We start from the raw sequence: 25,029 nt of genomic DNA on the forward strand, positions 1-25,029 counted from the left end.
TATAAACAATTTGTATTTGTAAAATGTTAACAACAACTTGCATGAAGCGTGCACTAAATTCAAATAAATTACAAGTTTTCCCAAATGATGTTACCAACAACATCAAAATGCATTCACATTAATGGAACAAGTATTATACAATTAGTGTCATCCAATCCCATGACATGCCTATCAACCCATGATGCCCAAGTCATCAGAGTTGATCTGAAAGCCGTTGAAACATCAAGCCGGGGATGAACTTGGTTCCCTTCCTGCTAGTAATTGATCCTGTTATAAGACTAGGCAGATGTTACAAACAATAATATATAGAACATGAAAAACCAACATCCTATACATTACACATGCAAATGTATTGCTTCATTGTTCAATAATTTTGAAAAGAACCATTACCACTTACCATATAACTTAGAAACTAAATTGGTCTAAATTAGAGAAACACATGGTTTAAGGTGAAGGCAGACAACATCTTGGAGTTTTTCCAACATATCAATAAACCCCACAAGAGGTTGCCTCAGTAAGGTTTCTACAAATACCCTTTGGCACATCTTTGGACATGTGACTATTAACAAACTTGATCTCAGCTAAACAGCAGCCTTATGTAAAAACACGTGGTCTCAGAATTTACATAATTCATCCGTTCAAGACCCTATAAGTTGCACTAACCAAACACCAACTTTAATCACCGGCCTAAGCAGTTTGTTTAACTAATAGTCTAACTCCTCTACCACATACCAAAATGGCGGGAAGAAAGTAACAGACTCACAAAACCAATGTTTTGTAAGTACTTTGAACACAAATGAAGAAACCCAGGTAAAAATACCTCAATGTTTATTCCCCATAAATTGTAAAACCAATTTTACAAAACGAATAAACACAACGAACAATTGCGACTGATATTATCAAACAAAACGCAAAGCTTGGAGTGGTGAAAATCAGATAGAGAGAGAGAGAGAGGTACTGACCGTAGAGAGATTCGGGAGCGGCAGTGGCACTCTTGGTCGGCGGTGAGTGGCTACGACCTGTGGTGGCAAGTGGGCGGCTTTGGACGGCGATGGGCTGAGAAATAAACAAAAAAAATGAGTTTGTGTCACAGAGAGAGAGAGAGAGAGAGAGAGAGAGAGAGAGAGAGAGAGAGAGAGAGAGAGAGAGAGAGAGAGAGAGAGAGAGAGAGAGAGAGAGAGACTGACCGTAGTGGCGCTCTTGGTCAACGGTGGGCGACGAGCGGACCGCTGTGGGAGACTTTGGGCGTCGGCGGGAGGAGAAATTAAAAAATAAAATAAAATAAAATCCGAAAGAGATCTAGAACAGCGGTGAGCGGTGGTCGGCAAAGTAAGTGGTGGGGGATGGCAGTTGGCAATGGATTTTGGGTTGGGAGGGAGAGTTTCAAATATTTGGCCAAAATTTTTTGAAACCTGTAGGGGGAATGGCGGCTACGTGTTTTAGAAGCCTAGTGAATTTTTTTTTTTTTAAAAAAAAGAAGTGTCACGTGGGTAAGAAAGTCGGATGAAAGTCTTATTTGGGGGGGGGGGGGGAACTAGATAGACGAACTAGTTCGGCGGAAATGATTTGTGGGGGATGTTTTTCCGTCCCCCAACTTGCATTTTTTAATTAAAAAAATAATTTTTTAATCAAAAAGTAACTTCTGATGTAATATCAGAAGTTACTTTTTGATAAATATATATATATTTTTTCATGAAAATGGGCGGTTGGGGGATGGGAACTGTGAATCACGCCTCCTCATTCGGGCTGCGTGTTTTAGAAGTTGAACCTTTTTTTAAAAAAAAAAAAAAAAAAAAAAAGAAAAGAAAAGAAGTACAGGAATAAAGGCTGCGACAGAGAGACTTCCGATAGTAGGGTATAAAATCTTAATTCTTCCAAAATTTAGGAAAAAAATATAAAACTAGTCTTTTTAGTTATATCGATTTGCAATAAACTCCATGTGATATAACAATTTGTTGGGAACTCATTGTAGTGAACGATAAAAGCAAATAGGTTCCTACTATTAATTTCCGTCCAAAATAGAGATGTAATATATTAATGTGTCATGTTAGATCCAATCATACACCGACATTTGTCACCCACATATATATATATTAAAAAAATCAAAAGGTGGTTGGGCCACCTTTTTTTTTTTTTGCCAAATTTGGAAGGGTTCAACCATCCCATTTAGCCATTTGGGAGTGACCAAACCACCTCCAACGACCGTAAGTAGGGTTGTAATCGATCGGAATATTGAATGTTCAAGCTTTTTTTATTTAATTTTATTTCGAACACAAGCCGAACTAGATAATTTGTTCAAACTTGACTAATTTATTTTTCGAGCAAACACAATCTTGTTCACGAGCCGCTCAATCAACTTATTTGTTTCTTATATAAAGTAAATATCATGATTATTTATTTTTTTCATAAATCTATACTAATTATTAGTTAATTAATAATTGTTAAGATTTTATCATTTGAGTTAATTAAATTATTTAATTTGAATCTTAAATAATCCAATCTCAAGTTTATATATATGTTTTATAGTATGCATATAAATTTATTATACATGCACACACATATTTATACATACACAAACACACATATCAAGACTCAAATAAAGCATTTGAGCTACTCTAGGCCTCATAGGTCGCCTAGATACCGTGAGAGCTCTCATTTTTAGTAGCCCAAAAGGGTTGGCTCTTGTACCAACTTGATATTAAAGTAATCTTCTTAAATGGGAAGTTGAAAGACAAGTTGCATGTATGTTGAACAGCCTCATGGATTTATCATCCAAAGCAAAGAAGAAAAGGTATACAAGTTGAGAAAAACACTATACAAGTTAAAACAAGCTCTTAGAGCATGGTACAACTAAACAAACAGCTACATCTATACAAAAGGTTTCAATAAAAGTGGAGATGAACTTACCTTGCATGTGAAGATATTCTTATTATTGTACTTTATGTCGATGATTTGGTACTAATGGGAAGCAATACTAAAATGATTAAAGAATTTTCCGAAAAGTCCACATACCTTATCAAATTACTATCTAATTGACAATGTCCTCTCAGACTTTCAATTGAGACGTCTCTCCCAAACTATCAAAATATTGTCACTGTACCCCTTAAGGCCAGCAAAAAGACAAAAATGACCCTATATTTTTTTCAATAAAACAAAAATACCCCAATAAATTAAAAAAAAAAATAATGAATTAATTTTTATTTTTTAAAAAACAAAGTTTTTTAATTTCTTAAAAAAAAAAAAACCAAATATTTTAATTTCTTTAAAAGAACAATTTTTTTTTTAATTTTTCTTTTAATTTTTAAATTTGGCCACCCATAGTTTTTATGTATATGTTTCAACTGCAACAACCTACTTCTCAAGCCATTTGGTTGAGAAAATAATAGAGGACATTGGTGAAAAGCAAGAGAAGGCTACAAAGATGTATTGTGACAAGAAATTAGCTATGGAAATGGCAAAGAATTTTGTCTATCAGATTATGACCAGACAGGCAGACATTGCAATCAAGTATCATATTATTAGAGAAGCAATTGAAGAAGGAGAAGTTGTGCTGAAGTTCAGTAGGCCAGTTGGAAGAACAAGTAGCTGATATTTTCATAAATGCTTTGCCAAAAGGAAAAGTTCCAGCAACTGAGAAAAGTATTAGGAGTTCAAGAGCAATACATAAGGGGGAGAATGTTGTGATTAATGTGCTGTAAATTTTTACATCACATGCGCGTAACAAGCATAGTTAGCTTTTTACTATGGTTATGTTTAGTTAATTTCTGTTAGTATTGGGTGAGACGTATGGTATAAACTTTAAAGTATTCCATCGGTATGGTCTAAAATGGGTGTAAAAAATGTTTATAAAGTTGTTTGTACTGCTGGAATAATCTAGAGCAACTTTTCTTTGTTTCACAGGAGCTGATTTGCTTTAGTTTTCTTAGTTGCCCTTGCTGAAACATCCAGCCAACAAAGTCATATGGATATTTCAAACACAAGAGAACCCTCTGTTTGAGCTGATACCTTTCCCTGCAGCATACCAGTCTCGTCTAACCTTTGAGACAAATAGAGGGTTAATACTCCGGCTTCGCCGGCAAGTTGACCCCAAAATAGCAAGAATTATTATTATTGGACTAAAATCAAATTAAAAAGAAAAGAAAAAATTCTTCTAAAATCCAACAAATTGAGAGGAAAGAGCCCTCAAGAAACAGAATTCAGAGTCTCAATCTATCAATATGCATGCTTTCCCCTCTTCCTCATGGTTTATCTTATTATTTTCAGTATCATTTGCATCTCAAGTACGTAGAGTGCTTAAGTGTTTCTGTGTGCACATGATGTTCATATTTGTGACTGTGTGGGTGAAAGAGAATGGGTATATCTTGCATCTTATCAAATTTAAGAAAAGCAGCAGAAAATAAGAGAATAGGTTATTAGAGAATTCGTTTTTCCTTACCTTTAATGCTCTGTTTGTTTCGACGTAAAATGATTTTCGTTGTAAAATATTTTTGAAGAAATCATTTTTTTTTTGAAAAAATGATTTCTCTGAAAATATTTTTCAGCATTTGGTTCGTACAAAAAAATCATCGACAGCAAAAAATGGAATCTGGCAATTGCTACCAGAACGGTATGAATCCGGTGACAGCAGCCGGACATCGATGGATTTCAACGGCCGACGTTATCGCCATAATCCGGCGAGTGCCGCTGGATTCCGGCAATCGGATAACAAAATCCAGGGCATTCGACGGTAAACTCAGGCTACCAACAAACTACAATGTTGGGTGATGGCGAATTTTCACAAACATGCGTGCAAAAATGAAGAGTTTAAATTCGAAAAAGGTGTGCCGGTGTGAATTTCCTATTGGTTTTTGTATAGATGAGAAAAACACTATACAAGCTAAAACAAGCTATTAGAGCATGGTACAACTAAACAAACAGCTACATCTATACAAAAGGTTTCAATAAAAGTGGAGATGAACTTGCCTTGTATGTGAAGATATTATTATTGTACTTTATGGCGATGATTTGGTATTATTATTGTACTTTATGTCAATACTTGTCTAGACTGTCATTTCTCAAAGTTATGGGTCTACAAATGACCCCTCATATGTTATTGACATTTTGTAATTTTTGTTCTTTCTGTGACGAGGTCATGATTTATTGTATAATGCCGACCTAACTATCAAACACTTTGAGTTGTTTAGACTTGTTCTTCTATGCAACTATATATCACTACACAATCTCAATATCTAACATGCTTGGGTTAATCAGCTGGCTTGGCTGAGATGATGGCTCAAAATCAGGTCTTTCACTTTCAAGTCCCTCCAAATGGAGAAGCTCATTCTCTATCAATTTCCTTACATCATTTCACTTGAAATGGAGATGTTGATTGTCCGTCAATTTCACTTAAAACGGAGTAGATTCATTTTATGGTCCAGATTAGATTTTATAAATATGATGATGTATGTATATGTTGCCACGTGGTGAATATGTTACATCATTTAAAATTTTTAAATGATGTGACATCTTGTGTGTGTGTATTTATATATATATGCAACAAAAAATCTTGATCATAAAATATATTAACTCCACTTGAAAAGGAAAGAACCTTATTCCTTACTTTGATGATTATGATTTCTGTGTGTTTTGGATAAAGTTCCTCATGGCAATCAAAGAGATCATAAAAAGAATTTATTAAAGAAAGCAACTCATTTTTGCAAGTAGACAGTTATCATAGGTCGTTAATAGGTCCTTCGGGCATTTGAATCTCAAAAAGTGTGGCATTATCGTATAATCCAATCACTCAACACGAGCACATCGCTCAATCTTTTATCAACTTTTCATCGCCAACCATGTGAGATTTCATAGATGAAAGCCACCACCCTTTTCAAATGCATGTTGAGCTTGTTGGACCATGATGAAAATAGCGATGGCATTTTGTTAGAATATTATTTAAATAACTAAATTTATTATTTTTTATCAGCTTTAACTTTTGAGATAATTAAAAATTTAACATGATATCATAACAAAGTCTTGATCCTTATTTATGTCATTCATCTTTCATTTAAATTAAATATTCTTGTTGAATATACATTAACAATGGAGAAGGCCCGAAGGGTACCTATAGTTTGGCAGTTATATTGAATTTTAATGCACACTCGTGTATATAACATAAACTGTTTAGATATTTACATGCATTTATATCGATATGGATTCTTGTCTTAATCACAAACTACTAAAGCATTTTGTACATGCCAACAGGCAGTCGAGTCATGCATTTGTACATTTTCATGCCAAAACAAAAGAGCTCTCAGCTCATAGCATTTGGAAGCTAGATTTTCTTGTATTTTCCTAGTTTAGGTAATATTAGTATTTACAGTCTTTTATTATTGTATTTTCCTAGTTAAGGTAATATTAGTATTTATGGGTCCTAGGGGATTTGACCTGATTTGATTTGAACCCCACATTTCCTTTGCAAAGAATTTATCGTTCTGTTTGTGTTTAGGTTACATTTCCTTAAGTCCTTCATTCTCATATTGTTCCCAAATGCAATTAAGCATACGATGTTTACTTCTCCCACATCGTATACGCATTCAAAATTTACATTATTCGTTTTTTCTATAACTAAAATAGAAACAGTAAAAAAAAAAAAAAAAGTTTGAAAATATTGACATGTGATTAGTAAAAAGATTCCAATTTCTTGTTTTCTTTTCTTTCCCAAAGTTTCTCAGCCACCAAACAGATGTTAGAGGCACATATACACAGGATAAAAGGAAAAGGGGTTACCTAGAGGTATGATTTTGTTTGCATATGTTATCGTACCTGAATTGCAGAGAGCAGAGTAGTAGTTTGATAGGAGTAGCAATCCGGAGAGAGAGATATCATAAAGTTAGTGAATATTATTTTCTTTTCTATCTAATTTTATTTTGGAAAAATTACACAAAAGTACACCTCTCAAACAACCATTCATTTTGCAAGTCCCTCTCTAACAAAAGAATGCGTCAATCTCTCTCCAAAGTTCCAAGTTATCAAAAATTTGCAACGTATCACCATTAACAAAAATATTCTTAATTCAAAAAAATTCAAAAAACAAAAAAAGGTGGAAGAGCCACCATTGGACAAATGGGGGGGCCTAAAACCATGGTTGGGGTTGGTTTGGCCACCCCCATTAGAGTGATTTGGTCAGCCCTAAATATGACCAAACAACCATGTGGTGACCATATTGGGTGAAGAATTGTTGACACGACTCGTGAATCCGATATGAAATTAATTTGTTTGTATTCGGATTACTACCAAATCGACTCGATAAATTATGCTGTATTAGCTAGTTTTGTAGATTAGTTTTTGAGTTTATATTTCTGATTTCTCTTTTTAGTTTATCAAATAATGGGTCAAACGGCTGCTGAACCACCAGACGACCTCTTTTAGCTTTTTTTTAAAAAAAAATTATATATATATATATATATATATATATATTATTTTTCTTATTTTCGAATTTATAGGAGTATTTTTGTCTTATTAAAACAATCTTAAAGTCATTTTTGTATTTTTGCAAGACAAAAGGGCTGGGGTACATTGCAAATTTTTTGTAGTTTTGGGAGGACATTTATGCAATCTCTAGTTCGGAATGACATTGCTAGGGCTGTAATCGAGCCGCGCGAGTATTGAATGTTTAAGCACTATTCATTTAATTTTATTTCTAACACAAACTGAGTTCAAGCTTATCACCAAACTATATATAAGTTACTCAAGCTAGCTTGACTTATTTATTTTTTTGAGCGAATTTGAGCTTGTTCACGAGCTGTTCAGTTATCTTATTTATTCCTTATATAAAGTAAATATCATTATTATTATTTTCTCGTAAATTCATACTATTTATTGTTAAAATCGATTTAATAATTTGAGTTAATTAAACAAATTAACTTGAATTTTAAATAATTCAATCTCGAGTTTATACGTTTTATGGAACCGGATCCTCTCCAGCTTATTCGAACTGGAGAGGAGACGGTTCCTCATACTTGAGGGGCATTTTTGTTATTTTAATTTGTTTGAACAAAAATGCCCTTCAAATACAAAGAATCGACTTCTCTCCAATTCATTTGAACTGGAAAAGATCCAAATTCGTGTTTTATAGTATGTATATAAATTCATTATATACACGCGCGCGCACATATTTACAATACATACACATAAATACACTCATGTACACACAAACACACATATATTTATATCGAGACTCAGAATAACAATAACTCATGCTATGCCTATTATATCAAAATAACAATTCCTCTTTACTGAATATATTATAATTACGAAATTAAAATAATACTATAAAAATGAAATTATACGAATTGAGTAGAGTCGAGTCGAGTCGAGTTTATACGAGTATTGCTAATTTAATAATCAAACCTAATTTTATGTTCATGATTAGTCCATTTATTAAATAAACCAAATTCAAGAAGAGTTTATAATATCAGGTTGTCAAAAAAACTTATTTATTTACAACGACCCTAGACATTACAAACTAAATGTCAATTTGAAGGGAATATGAGATGCATAGAAAAGTGGGAACGTTGAATTTTCCGTGGAGATTTTTTTTTGTAGTACTACGTCGTTTAATATATGCAGAAGAGATGACAAGGAAGTTTCTGATGACTCTACTATTCCATAACGACAATTCAAGGGTCGTGTTTTGAACAAGATCAAGAACGCGGGCCTATATAGACCGCCGATTGTAGACTGTGATAGTGTATGTTACAGTCTACAATCGGTCGTCCGATTGTAGACCCGCATGAAGAACGCCTTTATAGACTGTACAGTAAAATAATTAAAATAATTATTTTTCATTTGTTTAAATTTTTGAGATAGATAATGATTTAACAATAACAACTTTAGGAAATGGTTAATCACATTTACGTTATCACTTCAAAGAGATTTGCCAGGTTGCAATAAGAACTCCCGATAATCACTTATGAAGTTCAATTTTCATTTCATAGATAAAAATGTAGAAAATTTATTTTTTTCAAATAGCAAGAAATGCGGTATTTTTTTTTTAAAAGCGCACAATTTTAAAGGTTAAATTTATAATTTTAAAGGTCAAACTGTGATTTAGCGAAACACTTAACAACGTAAGTTTTCAAATCGTACGTACATTTTAAAAATCGTTATTTTTAAATCACAAATTCAAACAGACTCTTAATAAAAAAAAATAAAAAAAAAAAAAACCAAAATAAGACTTAGAACTTATTAACACCTTTATAATTCACTCGCCGGAGGCCAAACACATGCAATTTCTTTTGAAATTTATTTAGTCTTTAAATTTCGTCTTCATCTAGAAAAGGTGTAGTAATTTATATATATATATAAAAAAGCAAATATTTTGTTTTATCACTGAGACGCGCGCAGGCAGGCATAAGATCAGATAGATATTACAAGACCGGACACACTCAAGTGGAGGATATATAGTGGTCAAAGACAGAAAGAAAGAGAACAGCAATTCCAAAGAGAGCGCGGGCGGCAGATCGAGGCGGCTCAGAAATTCTTAATTCACCCATGTTTGTTTACTTGCGCCCATCATGGTCATGGTCATGGTCATGGTCTTAAAGAGTTGGCCATGGTTGTTGGTTTCTTGCATATAAATGAGCTAGCTAGGCAGCATCCATCTTCAAGCTAACACATTCATTCATCCACCAGTACTACTCACCACCCCACAATATTACTTGGAGATCGATGGAGGCCTGGTTGATCATTCTCGTATCTCTCTCTGCATGTTTTTTCATAAAACTCCTCTCCAGTCTTCTCTTCTCCTCCAAAAAGAATGAATCAAAAGGCCACCTCTTCCCACCAGGACCCCCGCCTCTTCCCATCATAGGACACCTTCATTTACTTCCCAAATCAACCATTGAGCTTCGATCCCTCCTCTCTAACCTCTCCCAAAAGTATGGCCCTGTTCTCACCCTACTCGTCGGCTCTAAACCCCTTGTTTTCATCACCTCCTACCCCATCGCCCACAAAGCCCTTGTTAAAAACAGTGCCATCTTTGCAAATCGTCCACCAGTTGTCCCTGTCAGCTATGTTCTCAGTAACAAGCACAAAGATATTGGGGGATCCCCCTATGGCGTTACTTGGCGTGTCCTTCGTCGTAACCTCGTGTCTGAAGCTCTCCACCCTGCTGGGTTGAAATCTTACTCTTTCGCCCGCAAGCGATCCATGGAAACAATGATTAATAGCTTCAAGCAGCAATCTTCCAAGCAAGAGGGCGAGGCCGGCGCCGTACGTCTCTTTGAGCATCTCCACCAAGCCGTGTTTTCCTTGTTCATTCTCATGACTTACGGAGACATCGGCGAGGATGCAATTCGAGAAGTCGAACACATACAATATACATTTCTTGTCAGTTACGCTAAGTTCAGCGTGTTCGCTAACTGGCCGAGATTGGGGAAGCTTGTGTATAGAAAGCGTTGGCAAAAGTACACAGAATTTTTAAGGCGTCAATACGACATCCTTATGCCTCATATTAGAGCCCGACAGAAGTTGAAGCAAGAGAAGAAGGCCGGCAAAGAGGTAGTCGACTTGGTAACATACACAGATACCTTACTGGATCTGGAAATTTCCGAGGGAGCCGGAAAGCTTGAGGAGGCCGATGTACTGAGTTTGAGCTCGGAATTTATCAACGCAGGCGCTGACACAACCGCAACGATGTTCCAGTGGGTCATGGCATATTTAGTAAAGTATCCACGTGTTCAAGCCAAGCTTTTTGCTGAAATCAGTCGAGTTGTGGAACAAGGAGCGGAAGAGGTTAAGGAGGAGGATTTGCAAAGAATTCCATATTTGAAAGCGGTGATCCTAGAATGTCTCAGAATTCACCCTCCAAATACCTCCTTGGTTCCACACACAAACACAGAAGATATGGAAATAAGTGGGTACAATATCCCAAAAAATACAACGGTGCTCATCGGGACTGCAATAATAGGGCGGGATCCAACAGTGTGGGAGAATCCAATGGAGTTTAGGCCTGAAAGGATGATGACTAGTACTAGTAATGATAATGGTACCGGTGGAGAAGAAGTGGGTGATGTGACGTCGTTTAAGATGTTGCCATTCGGTGCTGGAAGGAGGATGTGTCCCGGTTACAAATATGGGTCGCTAATTCTTGAGTACTTTGTTGCAAATTTGGTATGGAATTTCGAGTGGAAGGCAGTGGATGATGTTGATCTCTCGGAGAAGGAGGAGTTCTTGGTTGTTATGAAGAATCCAGTGCGGGCCCAGGTTATCCCAAGAAGAGTCAAATAGATGATCATAGTACGTAGTTTTCAATGCATGATGAATAAAGACGACCACCTTATCGATTCATCATAGTTTCATAGATGACAATGACATGCTACGTATGTACGCAGGTTGTTTGATTTAATTTACCAATCTTTCATTGGATTGTATTACTTCTTTGTCAACAATTGGATTGTATTACAATAAAGGATCAATTGACTCACCAACATTATGCTTGTAGGATGAGTCAGTACTTGATCATGAGATATCTAGATCGAGTTGTACATGTTTTCTATAAAATTGCCAATGTTGAATTTTCCATGGAGATATTTTTTGTAGTCGGTTTCTACAAATTTTCCGTACTCTTTTAGTGGTTTTGTACATATATATATCTATACGCACGCAGTTTCTGAGGAGGGATGACTACTCTACTATCCATTGACCATAAAAATTCCATAACAACATTCCAAGAGTCGTACTGTTTTGAACAACATGAAAAGCAGCTTCTATGACCAACGCCTTCGTAGAGAAGAAGTTTATGGCCCGAATTAATTAGGTGTTCATTCTTTTGAAATCAGAATTTAATTATTATTTAATTTGGTGTGCAAATTATGTATTTGTATTTGTAAAATGTTAACAACAACTTGCATGAAGCGTGCACTAAATCCAAATAAATTACAAGTTTTCCCAAATGATGTTACCAACAACATCAAAATGCATTCACATTAATGGAACAAGTATTATACAATTAGTGCCATCCAATCCCATGACATGCCTATCAACCCATGATGCCCAAGTCATCAGAGTTGATCTGAAAGCCGTTGAAACATCAAGCCGGGGATAAACTTGGTTCCCTTCCTGCTAGTAATTGATCCTGTTATAAGACTAGGCAGATGTTACAAACAATAATATATAGAACATGAAAAACAAACATCCTATACATTCACATGCAAATGTATTGCTTCATTGTTCAATAATTTTGAAAAGAACCATTACCACTTACCATATAACTTAGAAACTAAATTGGTCTAAATTAGAGAAACACATGGTTTAAGGTGAAGGCAGACAACATCTTGGAGTTTTTCCAACATATCAATAAACCCCACAAGAGGTTGCCTCAGTAATGTTTCTACAAATACCCTTTGGCACATCTTTGGACATGTGACTATTAACAAACTTGATCTCAGCTAAACAGCAGCCTTATATAAAAACACATGGTCTCAGAATTTACATAATCCATCCGTTCAAGACCCTATACGTTGCACTAACCAAACACCAACTTTAATCACCGACCTAAGCAGTTTGTTTAACTAATAGTCTAACTCCTATACCACATACCAAAATGGCGGGAAGAAAGTAACAGACTCACAAAACCAATGTTTTGTAAGTACTTTGAACACAAATGAAGAAACCCAGATAAAAATACCTCAATGTTTATTCCCCATAAATTGCAAAACCAATTTTACAAAACGAATAAACACAATGAACAATTGTGACTGATATTATCAAACGAAACGCAAAGCTTGGAGTGGTGAAAATCGGATAGAGAGCGAACAGCGTAACGAGTCTAAACAAGCAACGGATTGAGCTTTAGAAAGCCGTTGCGCGTTAGTAACGAACAAGCAAGGGATTGAGCTGCCAACGCGCAAAAGCCGTTGATTCCTAGGAGAAGAGAAGCTTGGAGTGCTACGACCTGCGGTGGCAAGTGGGCGGCTTTGGACGGCGATAGGCTGAGAAATAAACAAAAAAAATGAGTTTGTGTCAGGGAGAGAGAGAGAGAGAGAGAGAGAGACCGTAGTGGCGCTCTTGGTCGGTGGTGGGCGACGAGTGGACTGCTGTGGGCGACTTTGGGCAGCGGTGGGAGGAGAAATTAAAAAATAATAATAATAATAATAATAAAATAAAATCTGAAAGAGATCTGGAACGGCGGTGAGCGGTGGTCGGCAAAGTAAATGGTGGGGGACGGCGATTGGCAGTAGATTTTGGGTTGGGAGGGAGAGTTTGAAATATTTGGCCAAAATTTTCTGAAACCTATAGGGGGAATGGCGGCTACACGTGTTTTAGAAGCCTAGTGATTTTTTTTTTTCTTTTTAAAAAAAAGAAGTGACACGTGGGTAAGAAAGTCGGATGAAAGTTTTTTTTTTTTTTTTTTTTTTTTTGGGGGGGGGGGGGGGGAACCAGATAGACGAACTCGTTCGGCGGAAATGATTTGTGCAGGACGTTTTTCCGTCCCCCAACTTGCATTTTTAATTAAAAAATAATTTTTTAATCAAAAAGTTACATTTTGATAAAAAAAAATATATATATATATATATTTATATTTTTTCATGAAAATGGGCGGTTGGGGGACGGGAACTGTGAATCACGCCTCCTCATTCGGGCTGCGTGTTTTAGAAGTTGAACCTTTTTTTAAAAAAAAGAAAAGAAAAGAAGTACAGGAATAAAGGTTGCGATAAAGAGACTTCCAATAGTAGGGTATAAAATCTTAATTCTTCTAAAATTTAGGAAAAATATATATGTTAGTATTTTGGCCTCATTTTGTGTTTGGACAAAATCACTTAAGTGTAAAGATGTTGTAAACAGGGATTCCATTATTCAGAGTCTGCAAGTCAGAAGAATTCAAGTTCCCTGTCAACCGTCTGGATGATCGAGCCATCCCGTCAGGACACCCATCTATCCACTATTCCGTTTGGACGACGTGTCTACCGTCCGGACCTCCTAGATAGACCAGCATCATCCGTCCGGACGAAGTGTTCATTCCGTCCGGACCCCATATTGTATCGAGAAGTTTTTGTGCCAGCTTACATTCGTCCGGACGTTTCAACATCACGTCCGGACGCCTCCCAGTTTTCGATCAGTTTCTGATTTCTTTCCAAAGTTTCAAGAAATGGAAGATCAAGCAACCGTTCAGACGATGTGGTATCTCGTCCAGACGCGCATCTCCTTAAGGCAAGAAATAAATTAACTACTCTAAAGAGTTTCATTAATATTTTAGACAAAATGAACAACTTGTATAAAAAATGAAAAAATCTCAAGTAATGTATAGATTCAATATAAATAACAGACAACATTTAGGAAGGATTTAAGTAAATTCTTTGCAAAGAGTACAAAAATTAGGTAAAAGTTGTGACTTTATAAAGGTGGTTTTCTGCTCAGTGTCTTATTTTTATTACAAATTGCAATGAAGAAATCCCCCATAAGCCCACACACCGAAATAAAAGGCCTTCTCATAACTTAACAGCAAATTTCACACCAATAAAAAATTTTGGTAATCTAGAAATGCTGGCTTCACGAACTGCATACAGGTCATAATTAATATGCCTTATGACTTTGGCTGTAGCCTGTAGGCAACAGGGGGCAAGAAAAGATAGAGCATAGCTTTATGAACCTTAAAACTAATAAGAGACTTTATCTAAGATAGAACAGATTTAATTGGAAAATTTCCATGGAACATTTTTAATTTTTACAACTAGTGAAATGCTTATAGTAAAAAACCAACAAACCCTAAACAACCAGTTCCTTAATAGACTTCTTCCCCTTCCAAAATCAACTAAAAGCCTATGTTATAAAGAAATAGTCCAATGTCTGTAAAAGTCAACTAACAATTTAAAGGCATACAATGACCAAACTACAAGATCACTATACAGTAATACAAATTTTCACATTCTACTATCACAATTCCGACCCCCCAGTGTTTTTCCTGTGTCCTTCCGATCAAGAAGACCACAAGACTGTAAATGACATAGCCTTTAATATCTCAAGCACCATGCATTTGATTTTTCCCTACAATCCTTGTCTACAACCCTTCTGCTTGACTTCACCCCAACAGGGACACCATCAAGCACATCATACCAAAGTACAGAGCCTTATCCAAAAGGACTACATTCCCATCAAGCTTTCATCTATGGCAGTATAGTTTGATTAAATGTAAGATTTGAACTTTGCAAAGAATTTATCGTTCTGTTTGTGTTTAGGTTACATTTCCTTAAGTCCTTCATTCTCATATTGTTTCCAAATGCAATTAAGCATACGATGTTTACTTCTCCCACATCGTATACGCATTCAAAATTTACATTATTCGTTTTTTCTATAACTAAAATAGAAACAGTAAAAAAAAAAAAATAATAGTTTGAAAATATTGACATGTGATTAGTAAAAAGATTCCAATTTCTTGTTTTCTTTTCTTTCCCAAAGTTTCTCAGCCACCAAACAGATGTTAGAGGCACATATACACAGGATAAAAGGAAAGGGGCTACCTAGAGGTATGATTTTGTTTGCATATGTTATCGTACCTGAATTGCAGAGAGCAGAGTAGTAGTTTGATAGGAGTAGCAATCCGGAGAGAGAGATATCATAAAGTTAGTGAATATTATTTTCTTTTCTATCTAATTTTATTTTGGAAAAATTACACAAAAGTACACCTCTCAAACAACCATTCATTTTGCAAGTCCCTCTCTAACTAAAGAATGCGTCAATCTCTTTCCAAAAGTTCCAAGTTATCAAAAATTTGCAATGTATCACCAATAACAAAAATATTCTTAATTCAAAAAAATTCAAAAAACAAAAAAAGGTGGAAGAGCCACCATTGGACAAATGGGGGGGGGGGGGCTAAAACCATGGTTGGGGTTAGTTTGGCCAACCCCATTAGAGTGATTTGGTCATCCCTAAATATGACCAAACAACCATGTGGTGACCATATAGGGTGAAGAATTTTTTACACGACTCGTAAATCCGATATGAAATTAATTTGTTTGTATTCGGATTGCTACCAAATCGACTCGATAAATTATGCTGTATTAGCTAGTTTTATAGATTAGTTTTTGAGTTTATATTTGTGATTTCTCTTTTTAGTTTATCAAATAATGGGTCCAACGGCTGCTGAACCACCAGACGACCTCTTTTAGCTTTTTTTTAAAAAGAAATTATATATATATTATTTTTCTTATTTTCGAATTTATAGGAGTATTTTTGTCTTATTAAAACAACCTTAAGGTCATTTTTGTATTTTTGCAAGACAAAAGGGTTGGGGTACATTGCAAATTTTTTGTAGTTTTGGGAGGACATTTATGCAATCTCTAGTTCGGAATGACATTGCTAGGGCTGTAATCGAGCCGCGCGAGTATTGAATGTTTAAGCACTATTCATTTAATTTTATTTCAAACACAAACTGAGTTCAAGCTTATCACCAAACTATATATAAGTTACTCAAGCTAGCTTGGCTCATTTATTTTTTGAACGAACGAGCTTGTTCACGAGCTGTTCGGTTATCTTATTTATTCCTTATATAAAGTAAATATCATTATTATTATTTTCTCGTAAATTCATACTATTTATTGTTAAAATTGATTTTATAATTTGAGTCAATTAAACAAATTAACTTAAATTTTAAATAATTCAATCTCGAGTTTATACGTTTTATGGAACCGGATCCTCTCCAGCTTATTTGAACGGGAGAGGAGCCGGTTCCTTATATTTGAGGGGCATTTTTGTTATTTTAATTTGTTTGAACAAAAATGCCCCTCAAATACAAAGAATCGACTTCTCTCCAATTCATTTGAACTAGAAAATATCCAAATTTGTGTTTTATATTATGTATATAAATTCATTATATACACGGGCGCACATATTTATAATACATACACATAAATACACTCATGTCCACACATATTTATATCGAGATTTAGAATAACAATAACTCGTGCTATGCCTATTATATCATAATAACAATTCCTCTTTACTGAAGATATTATAATTACGAAATTAAAATAATACTATAAAAATGAAATTATACGAATCGAGTAGAGTCGAGTCGAGTTTATATGAGTATTGCTAATTTAATAATCAAGCCTAATTTTGTGTTCATGATTAGTCTATTTATTAAATAAACCAAATTCAAGTAGAGTTTATAATATCAGGTTGTCAAAAAAACTTATTTATTTACAACGACCCTAGACATTACAAACTAAATGTCAATTTGAAGGGAATATGAGATGTATAGAAAAGTGGGAATGTCAAGAACGCGGGCCTATATAGACCGCCGATTGTAGACCCGCATGAAGAACGCCTTTATAGACTGTACAGTAAAATAATTAAAATAATTATTTTTCATTTGTTTAAATTTTTTAGATAGATAATGATTTAACAATAACAACTTTGGGAAATGGTTAATCAGATTTGCGTTATCACTCCAAAGAGATTTGTCAGGTTGCAATAAGAACTCTCGATAATCACTTATAAAGTTCAATTTTCATTTCATTGATAAAAATGTAAAAAATCTGTTTTTTTCAAATAGCAAGAAATGCGGTATTTTTTTTTTAAAGCGCACAATTTTAAAGGTTAAATTTATAATTTTAAAGGTTAAACTGTGATTTAGCGAAACACTTAACAACGTAAGTTTTCAAATCGCACGTACATTTTAAAAATTGTTATTTTTAAATCACAAATTCAAACAGATTCTTAATAAAAAAAAAAAAAAACCAAAATAAGACTTAGTACTTACTAACACCTTTATAATTCACTCGCCGGAGGCCAAACACATGCAATTTCTTTTGAAATTTATTTAGTCTTTAAATTTCGTCTTCATCTAGAATAGGTGTAGTAATTTATATATATATATAAAAAAGCAAATATTTTGTTTTATCACAGAGACGCGCGCAGGCAGGCATAAGATATTACACTGACTTGGACAGGCGGCGGAGAAAAGTATATATAGTAAGCAAAACCGGACACACTCAAGTGGAGGATATATAGTGGTCAAAGACAGAGAAAGAAAGAGAACAGCAATTCCAAAGAGAGCGCGGGCGGCAGATCGAGGCGGCTCAGAAATTTTTAATTCACCCATGTTTGTTTACTTGCGCCCATCATGGTCATGGTCTTAAAGAGTTGGCCATGGTTGTTGGTTTCTTGCATATAAATGAGCTAGCTAGGCAGCATCCATCTTCAAGCTAACACATTCATTCATCCACCAGTACTACTCACCACCCCACAATATTACTTGGAGATCGATGGAGGCCTGGTTGATCATTCTCGTATCTCTCTCTGCATGTTTTTTCATAAAACTCCTCTCCAGTCTTCTCTTCTCCTCCAAAAAGAATGAATCAAAAGGCCACCTCTTCCCACCAGGACCCCCGCCTCTTCCCATCATAGGACACCTTCATTTACTTCCCAAATCAACCATTGAGCTTCGATCCCTCCTCTCTAACCTCTCCCAAAAGTATGGCCCTGTTCTCACCCTACTCGTCGGCTCTAAACCCCTTGTTTTCATCACCTCCTACCCCATCGCCCACAAAGCCCTTGTTAAAAACAGTGCCATCTTTGCAAATCGTCCACCAGTTGTCCCTGTCAGCTATGTTCTCAGTAACAAGCACAAAGATATTGGGGGATCCCCCTATGGCGTTACTTGGCGTGTCCTTCGTCGTAACCTCGTGTCTGAAGCTCTCCACCCTGCTGGGTTGAAATCTTACTCTTTCGCCCGCAAGCGATCCATGGAAACAATGATTAATAGCTTCAAGCAGCAATCTTCCAAGCAAGAGGGCGAGGCCGGCGCCGTACGTCTCTTTGAGCATCTCCACCAAGCCGTGTTTTCCTTGTTCATTCTCATGACTTACGGAGACATCGGCGAGGATGCAATTCGAGAAGTCGAACACATACAATATACATTTCTTGTCAGTTACGCTAAGTTCAGCGTTTTCGCTAACTGGCCGAGATTGGGGAAGCTTGTGTATAGAAAGCGTTGGCAAAAGTACACAGAATTTTTAAGGCGTCAATACGACATCCTTATGCCTCATATTAGAGCCCGACAGAAGTTGAAGCAAGAGAAGAAGGCCGGCAAAGAGGTAGTCGACTTGGTAACATACACAGATACCTTACTGGATCTGGAAATTTCCGAGGGGGCCGGAAAGCTTGAGGAGGCCGATGTACTGAGTTTGAGCTCGGAATTTATCAACGCAGGCGCTGACACAACCGCAACGATGTTCCAGTGGGTCATGGCATATTTAGTAAAGTATCCACGTGTTCAAGCCAAGCTTTTTGCTGAAATCAGTCGAGTTGTGGAACAAGGAGCGGAAGAGGTTAAGGAGGAGGATTTGCAAAGAATTCCATATTTGAAAGCGGTGATCCTAGAATGTCTCAGAATTCACCCTCCAAATACCTCCTTGGTTCCACACACAAACACAGAAGATATGGAAATAAGTGGGTACAATATCCCAAAAAATACAACGGTGCTCATCGGGACTGCAATAATAGGGCGGGATCCAACAGTGTGGGAGAATCCAATGGAGTTTAGGCCTGAAAGGATGATGACTAGTACTAGTAATGATAATGGTACCGGTGGAGAAGAAGTGGGTGATGTGACGTCGTTTAAGATGTTGCCATTCGGTGCTGGAAGGAGGATGTGTCCCGGTTACAAATATGGGTCGCTAATTCTTGAGTACTTTGTTGCAAATTTGGTATGGAATTTCGAGTGGAAGGCAGTGGATGATGTTGATCTCTCGGAGAAGGAGGAGTTCTTGGTTGTTATGAAGAATCCAGTGCGGGCCCAGGTTATCCCAAGAAGAGTCAAATAGATGATCATAGTACATAGTTTTCAATGCATGATGAATAAAGACGACCACCTTATCGATTCATCATAGTTTCATAGATGACAATGACATGCTACGTATGTACGCAAGTTGTTTGATTTAATTTACCAATCTTTCATTGGATTGTATTACTTCTTTGTCAACAATTGGATTGTATTACAATAAAGGATCAATTGACTCACCAACATTATGCTTGTAGGATGAGTCAGTACTTGATCATGAGATATCTAGATCGAGTTGTACATGTTTTCTATAAAATTGCCAATGTTGAATTTTCCATGGAGATATTTTTTGTAGTCGGTTTCTACAAATTTTCCGTACTCTTTTAGTGGTGTTGTACATAAATATATATATATACGCACGCAGTTTCTGAGGAGGGATGACTACTCTACTATCCATTGACCAAAAAAATTCCATGACAACATTCCAAGAGTCGTACTGTTTTGAACAACATGAAAAGCAGCTTCTATGACCAACGCCTTCGTAGAGAAGAAGTTTATGGCCCGAATTAATTAGGTGTTCATTCTTTTGAAATCAGAATTTAATTATTATTTAATTTGGTGTGCAAATTATGTATTTGTATTTGTAAAATGTTAACAACAACTTGCACGAAGCGTGCACTAAATCCAAATAAATTATAAGTTTTCCCAAATGATGTTACCAACAACATCAAAATGCATTCACATTAATGGAACAAGTATTATACAATTAGTGCCATCCAATCCCATGACATGCCTATCAACCCATGATGCCCAAGTCATCAGAGTTGATCTGAAAGCCGTTGAAACAACAAGCCGGGGATGAACTTGGCCCCCTTCCTGCTAGTAATTGTCCTGTTATAAGACTAGGCAGATGTTACAAACAATAATATATAGAACATGAAAAACCAACATCCTATACATTACACATGCAAATGTATTGCTTCATTGTTCAATAATTTTGAAAAGAACCATTACCACTTACCATATAACTTAGAAACTAAATTGGTCTAAATTAGAGAAACAAATAGTTTAAGGTGAAGGCAGACAACATCTTGACCCTACAAGAGGTTGCCTCAGTAAGGTTTCTACAAATACCCTTTGGCACATCTTTGGACATGTAACTATTAACAAACTTGATCTCAGCTAAACAGCAGCCTTACATCAAAACACATGGTCTCAGAATTTACATAATCCATCCGTTCAAGACCCTATAAGTTGCACTAACCAAACACCAACTTTAATCACCGGCCTAAACAGTTTGTTTAACTAATAGTCTAACTCCTATACCATATACCAAAATGGCGGGAAAGAAAGTAACAGACTCACAAAACCAATGTTTTGTAAGTACTTTGAACACAAATGAAACCCAGATAAAAATACCTCAATGTTTATTCCCCATAAATTGCAAAACCAATTTTACGAAACGAATAAACACAATGAACAATTGCGACTGATATTATCAAACGAAACGCAAAGCTTGGAGTGGTGAAAATCGGATAGAGAGAGAGAGAGGTACTGACCGTAGAGAGATTCGGGAGCGGCAGTGGCACTCTTGGTCAGCGGTGAGTGGCTACGACCTGCTGTGGCAACTGGGCGGCTTTGGACGGCGATGGGCTGAGAAATAAACAAAAAAATGAGTTTGTGTCGGGGGGAGAGAGAGAGAGAGAAAGAGAGTGACCGTAGTGGCGCTCTTGGTCAACGGTGGGCGACAAGCGGACCGCTGTGGGCGGAGAAATTAAAAAATAAAAAAAGTTGGAGAGAGATTTGGAACGGCGGTGAGCGGTGGTCGGCTACTGTCCGGGCGGGGGTCGGCTAGTCTCCGGCCGGCTTTGCCGGTAAGTGGTGGGGGACGGCGGTTGGCGGTGAATTTTGGGTTGGGAGGGAGAGTTTAAAATATGAGAAATGCTAAAAAACATCCCTTCATCCCCCCTTCATTCCCCCCTTTTCATTAAATAAATTGATTTTAATGAAAAAGTAGTCTCTGATGTGACATCAGAGACTACTTTTTCATTAAAATCAATTTGTTTAATGAAAATAGAGGATGAGAGGGGGATGAGGGGTGCATGTGTAGCACCCCTCTTTTTTTTTAATAAAAAAAAAAAAAAAAAGGTGACACGTGGGCAAGAAAGTCGGATGAAAGTCTTATTAGGGGGGGGGGGGGAACCAGATAGACGAACTCGTTCGGAGGAAATGATTTGTGGGGGACGTTTTTCCGTCCCCCAACTAGCATTTTTAATTAAAAAATAATTTTTTAATCAAAAAGTAACTTCTCATATGATATCATAAGTTACTTTTTGATAATATATATATATATATATATTCATGAAAATGGGCGGTTGGGGGACGGGAAATGAATCACGCCTCCTCATTCGGGCTGCGTGTATTAGAAGCTGAACCTTTTTTTAAAGAGTAATGCTACACATCATCCCTTTGTCCTCCCAAAATTGATGTGGCTCTTAAAATCACCATTGGATCAAAATCCAAGAGTGATATATCAAAAATTCAATGGTGATTTTAAGAGTCACATCAATTTTGGGAGGACAAAAGGAAGACAAGGGGATAATGTGTAGCATTACTCTTTTTTTTTTTAAAAAAAAAAAAAAGAAGAAAAAGCAAAGAAGTACAGGAATAAAGGCTGCGACAGAGAGACTTCCAATAGTAGTCATACCCAACTAAGGTTGTACTCATCGACTTCAGATTTAAGGGAGTGGCCGTTTGGATTTTTGCGATTTTAAAATATGTAATTTTAAAAAAATAATTTCTAAAAATACAATTAAGTATTTAACAAAATCGTAGTTTGATATTTAAAATCACAAATTAACCTTTAAAATTATGCATTTTTAAAATGGCAAATGGTATCCAACGTTGACCGAAAACTCTTTCGACTGTATTCATAATTGTTGTCATTGAAATGTGATCCATACCCATTAGATTGATTAATTACACCAGGGAGGACAGGCACTGTATTGAAAAGAAGCTTTTTTAGAATCTACACATTTCAATTTTTTGGTATAGGAGGAGGAGAAGGAAATAAGGAATTAGAAAGAAGATAAAAACACGTAACCTTGAGGAGCATTATCTTGGTAAGCTAAAAACCTCAATGGTTCTGGTAACCTCGTGGAGTGCTGAGAAATCTCCATATTGTTAATTGGAACAGGGTGAGACCTTGGTCTATGAGATGGGTTTGATGCGGGCGTCGTTGACATCAGAGGTGAGGGCTTGTCTTGCCCAGATATCTGTTCACCAAGGATCAAATGTCATAATCAAGAGCATCAGTTAAGCTTGAGCCTGACTTTCACACCCACATAATTTAGTATCTTTCGAACTTTTTTTGTAATAAGCCCCAATTTGTCTATATAATGATGAAAATGCTAGTCTACTGCCAATCACTGTGAGAAGAGCACGAATCAAACTAGTGATCCCTTAATCTGACTGGGTTAACTGAGGCAGGAGTCTCCATTACATCGTTACTCATTCACTAACTGGAAACAGGCTGGGATAAATTACAAGGGAAAAAATCCCATCCCATAAAAGAGTTTGGGAGCATACGAAATTAAATAAAATTGATATATAATGATATAAATCCTAGACGAATAAAACTATTTGGCAGAAAATGACACTAAACTAGTTACAGCAAGTGCAAGCCATAGGCAACAGGCACATACTGCAAATTTCAGCGTTCGATTGTAGAGAGACACAAGACCAGAGAAAAGCCTGACAGCATAGCCCGCAATCTCTTCAGTTTCATATTCTGCAAAGGCAAAACCTTTGGGTTTATCTGTTTCCCTGTCTCGAGGGATGTACAAGTCTACCACCCGCCCTGCTTGAATCAAAATATCATACAAGACCCTATCACTCACCCTCTCATCCAGATTACCTGCGTAAGATTGAAAAAGAACAAGTCAGAAAAAACTCTGCCCATGAATAACTATTAAGAAAACAGGCAAAAGAAGCCACATGCCAGTACAACAAATTGTACCAAATACATTTGTTTCAATTTAATAAAAGTATCAGAAAAATGCATAGACAAAGAAGAAAAAAAAAACGAAACCTACTCAAATAGAGATCAGTTGTCACTCTATCTCACACGCACGGAGTATAATTCTAGACGGAATTGCATCTCCAGGATCAAATTGTTTAAATGAAAAGAGAAAATTTGGGACCCGGATAAACAACAAGCCCTCCACCAAAAGAAGCCTAATTCACAACTATTACAGGCTCCATTCCAGCGCAAACCCACCCCAAAATCATATTCTATTTCACAATTTACTCTTCAAATTTTTATTTTTATTTTTATTTTTATTTTCCAAATAAAATTACAGTACCTCGAATTTCATCAAAAACATTTTACATAATTTTTTTCCTCGAAAAATCAAATTTCCCGGGAAAATTGTTTTTCCACGTTTTTGAAAATATTCGCTGAAGAAAAAAAAAATCTTTTAATGTTAAAGTATTTCTTATTTTCTTTAATGTTAAAGTATTTCTGACTTTCCGGGAAAATCTTTTCCTTCAGAAGCAAAGATAGCGAAAAGGAAATCAAAATCGAAGAAGGTGATAGGAATTGTCTCGAACTTACCTACGTAGACGCTGCAACCTGAGCTTCCTGACATGGTTGGAATACTTGAATTTGGAACGTAATGCGAAACCCTAGGTTAAAACGACGCCGTACAACGATGAGATCACTTTCTTTTATCTACTTGCGAAACCCATGCTTTGTGGAACCAATTAGAATCCAGTGCAAGCTAGCATGAAACCAGTGTGTTTGTAGCCAGTGTGTTCATGCACACTGCGAGCACCATATACATTTTCAATGAACCCGGTCAAGAACAAAACCAGATCAAATGTATTATGGGTTCAGCTAAAAACTTAATACCCAAATCATTTACCATGAAAAAACAAACCCACAAGCCGAAGGCAGGAAAAAGCCCACCTGGGTTTTGCGTCGCCCGTTTGGGTCTGGGTTTGAAGTGCCAAACAGTAGTCCGGCTATGGAGAGAGAGATCCGGCTATGGAGAGAGAGACCCGGCGATGGAGAGAGAGAGAGATCCGGTTATAGAGAGAGAGAGAGACCCGGCCATGGAGAGAGAGAGAGAGAGAGGTATCTTGGTCGGCGGTGGGCCGCTGCTCTCCGGGCGGCTTTGGCGGTGGGCGGTGGGCGGAGGATTTTGGCATAGAGAGATTTTGAAAATTTTGGGGAAAAAAGTAGAAAAAGTGGAGGAGAGATCGGG

The 25,029-nt window shown here is 36.4% G+C and overlaps 3 protein-coding genes across 7 annotated transcripts; 2 read left to right on the top strand and 1 right to left on the bottom strand.

Moving 5' to 3' along the window:
• Positions 1-25,029, bottom strand: LOC133861021 (spliceosome-associated protein 49-like). Of its 5 annotated transcripts, none has more exons than XR_009898948.1 (5): positions 24,378-25,028; positions 23,467-23,678; positions 22,866-23,037; positions 21,322-21,415; positions 11,889-12,099 (listed from the first exon to the last, which is right to left on the bottom strand). XR_009898948.1 is itself a non-coding variant. In XM_062296715.1 (5 exons), exons 2-5 carry the CDS (start codon positions 24,409-24,411, stop codon positions 22,632-22,634), a joined length of 549 nt encoding a protein of 182 aa, XP_062152699.1. In that variant the 5' UTR covers positions 24,412-24,587; positions 24,732-25,029; the 3' UTR covers positions 22,617-22,631. The 5 variants fall into 5 exon arrangements, 2 of the variants coding, with proteins under 2 accessions (XP_062152701.1, XP_062152699.1); XR_009898946.1 differs by having other exon boundaries at positions 11,889-12,115; XR_009898947.1 differs by lacking the exon at positions 11,889-12,099 and adding an exon at positions 20,445-20,653.
• Positions 9,633-11,566, top strand: LOC133862046 (cytochrome P450 89A2-like). The gene has a single exon (XM_062297896.1). The coding sequence runs from the start codon at positions 9,709-9,711 to the stop codon at positions 11,266-11,268; it is 1,560 nt and encodes a 519-aa protein (XP_062153880.1). The 5' UTR covers positions 9,633-9,708; the 3' UTR covers positions 11,269-11,566.
• On the top strand, positions 18,168-20,140 carry LOC133862047 (cytochrome P450 89A2-like). The gene has a single exon (XM_062297897.1). It carries the CDS (start codon positions 18,246-18,248, stop codon positions 19,803-19,805), a length of 1,560 nt encoding a protein of 519 aa, XP_062153881.1. The 5' UTR covers positions 18,168-18,245; the 3' UTR covers positions 19,806-20,140.

This window comes from Alnus glutinosa, chromosome 2, assembly GCF_958979055.1.
Source record: "Alnus glutinosa chromosome 2, dhAlnGlut1.1, whole genome shotgun sequence".
Taxonomy (NCBI): domain Eukaryota; kingdom Viridiplantae; phylum Streptophyta; class Magnoliopsida; order Fagales; family Betulaceae; genus Alnus; species Alnus glutinosa.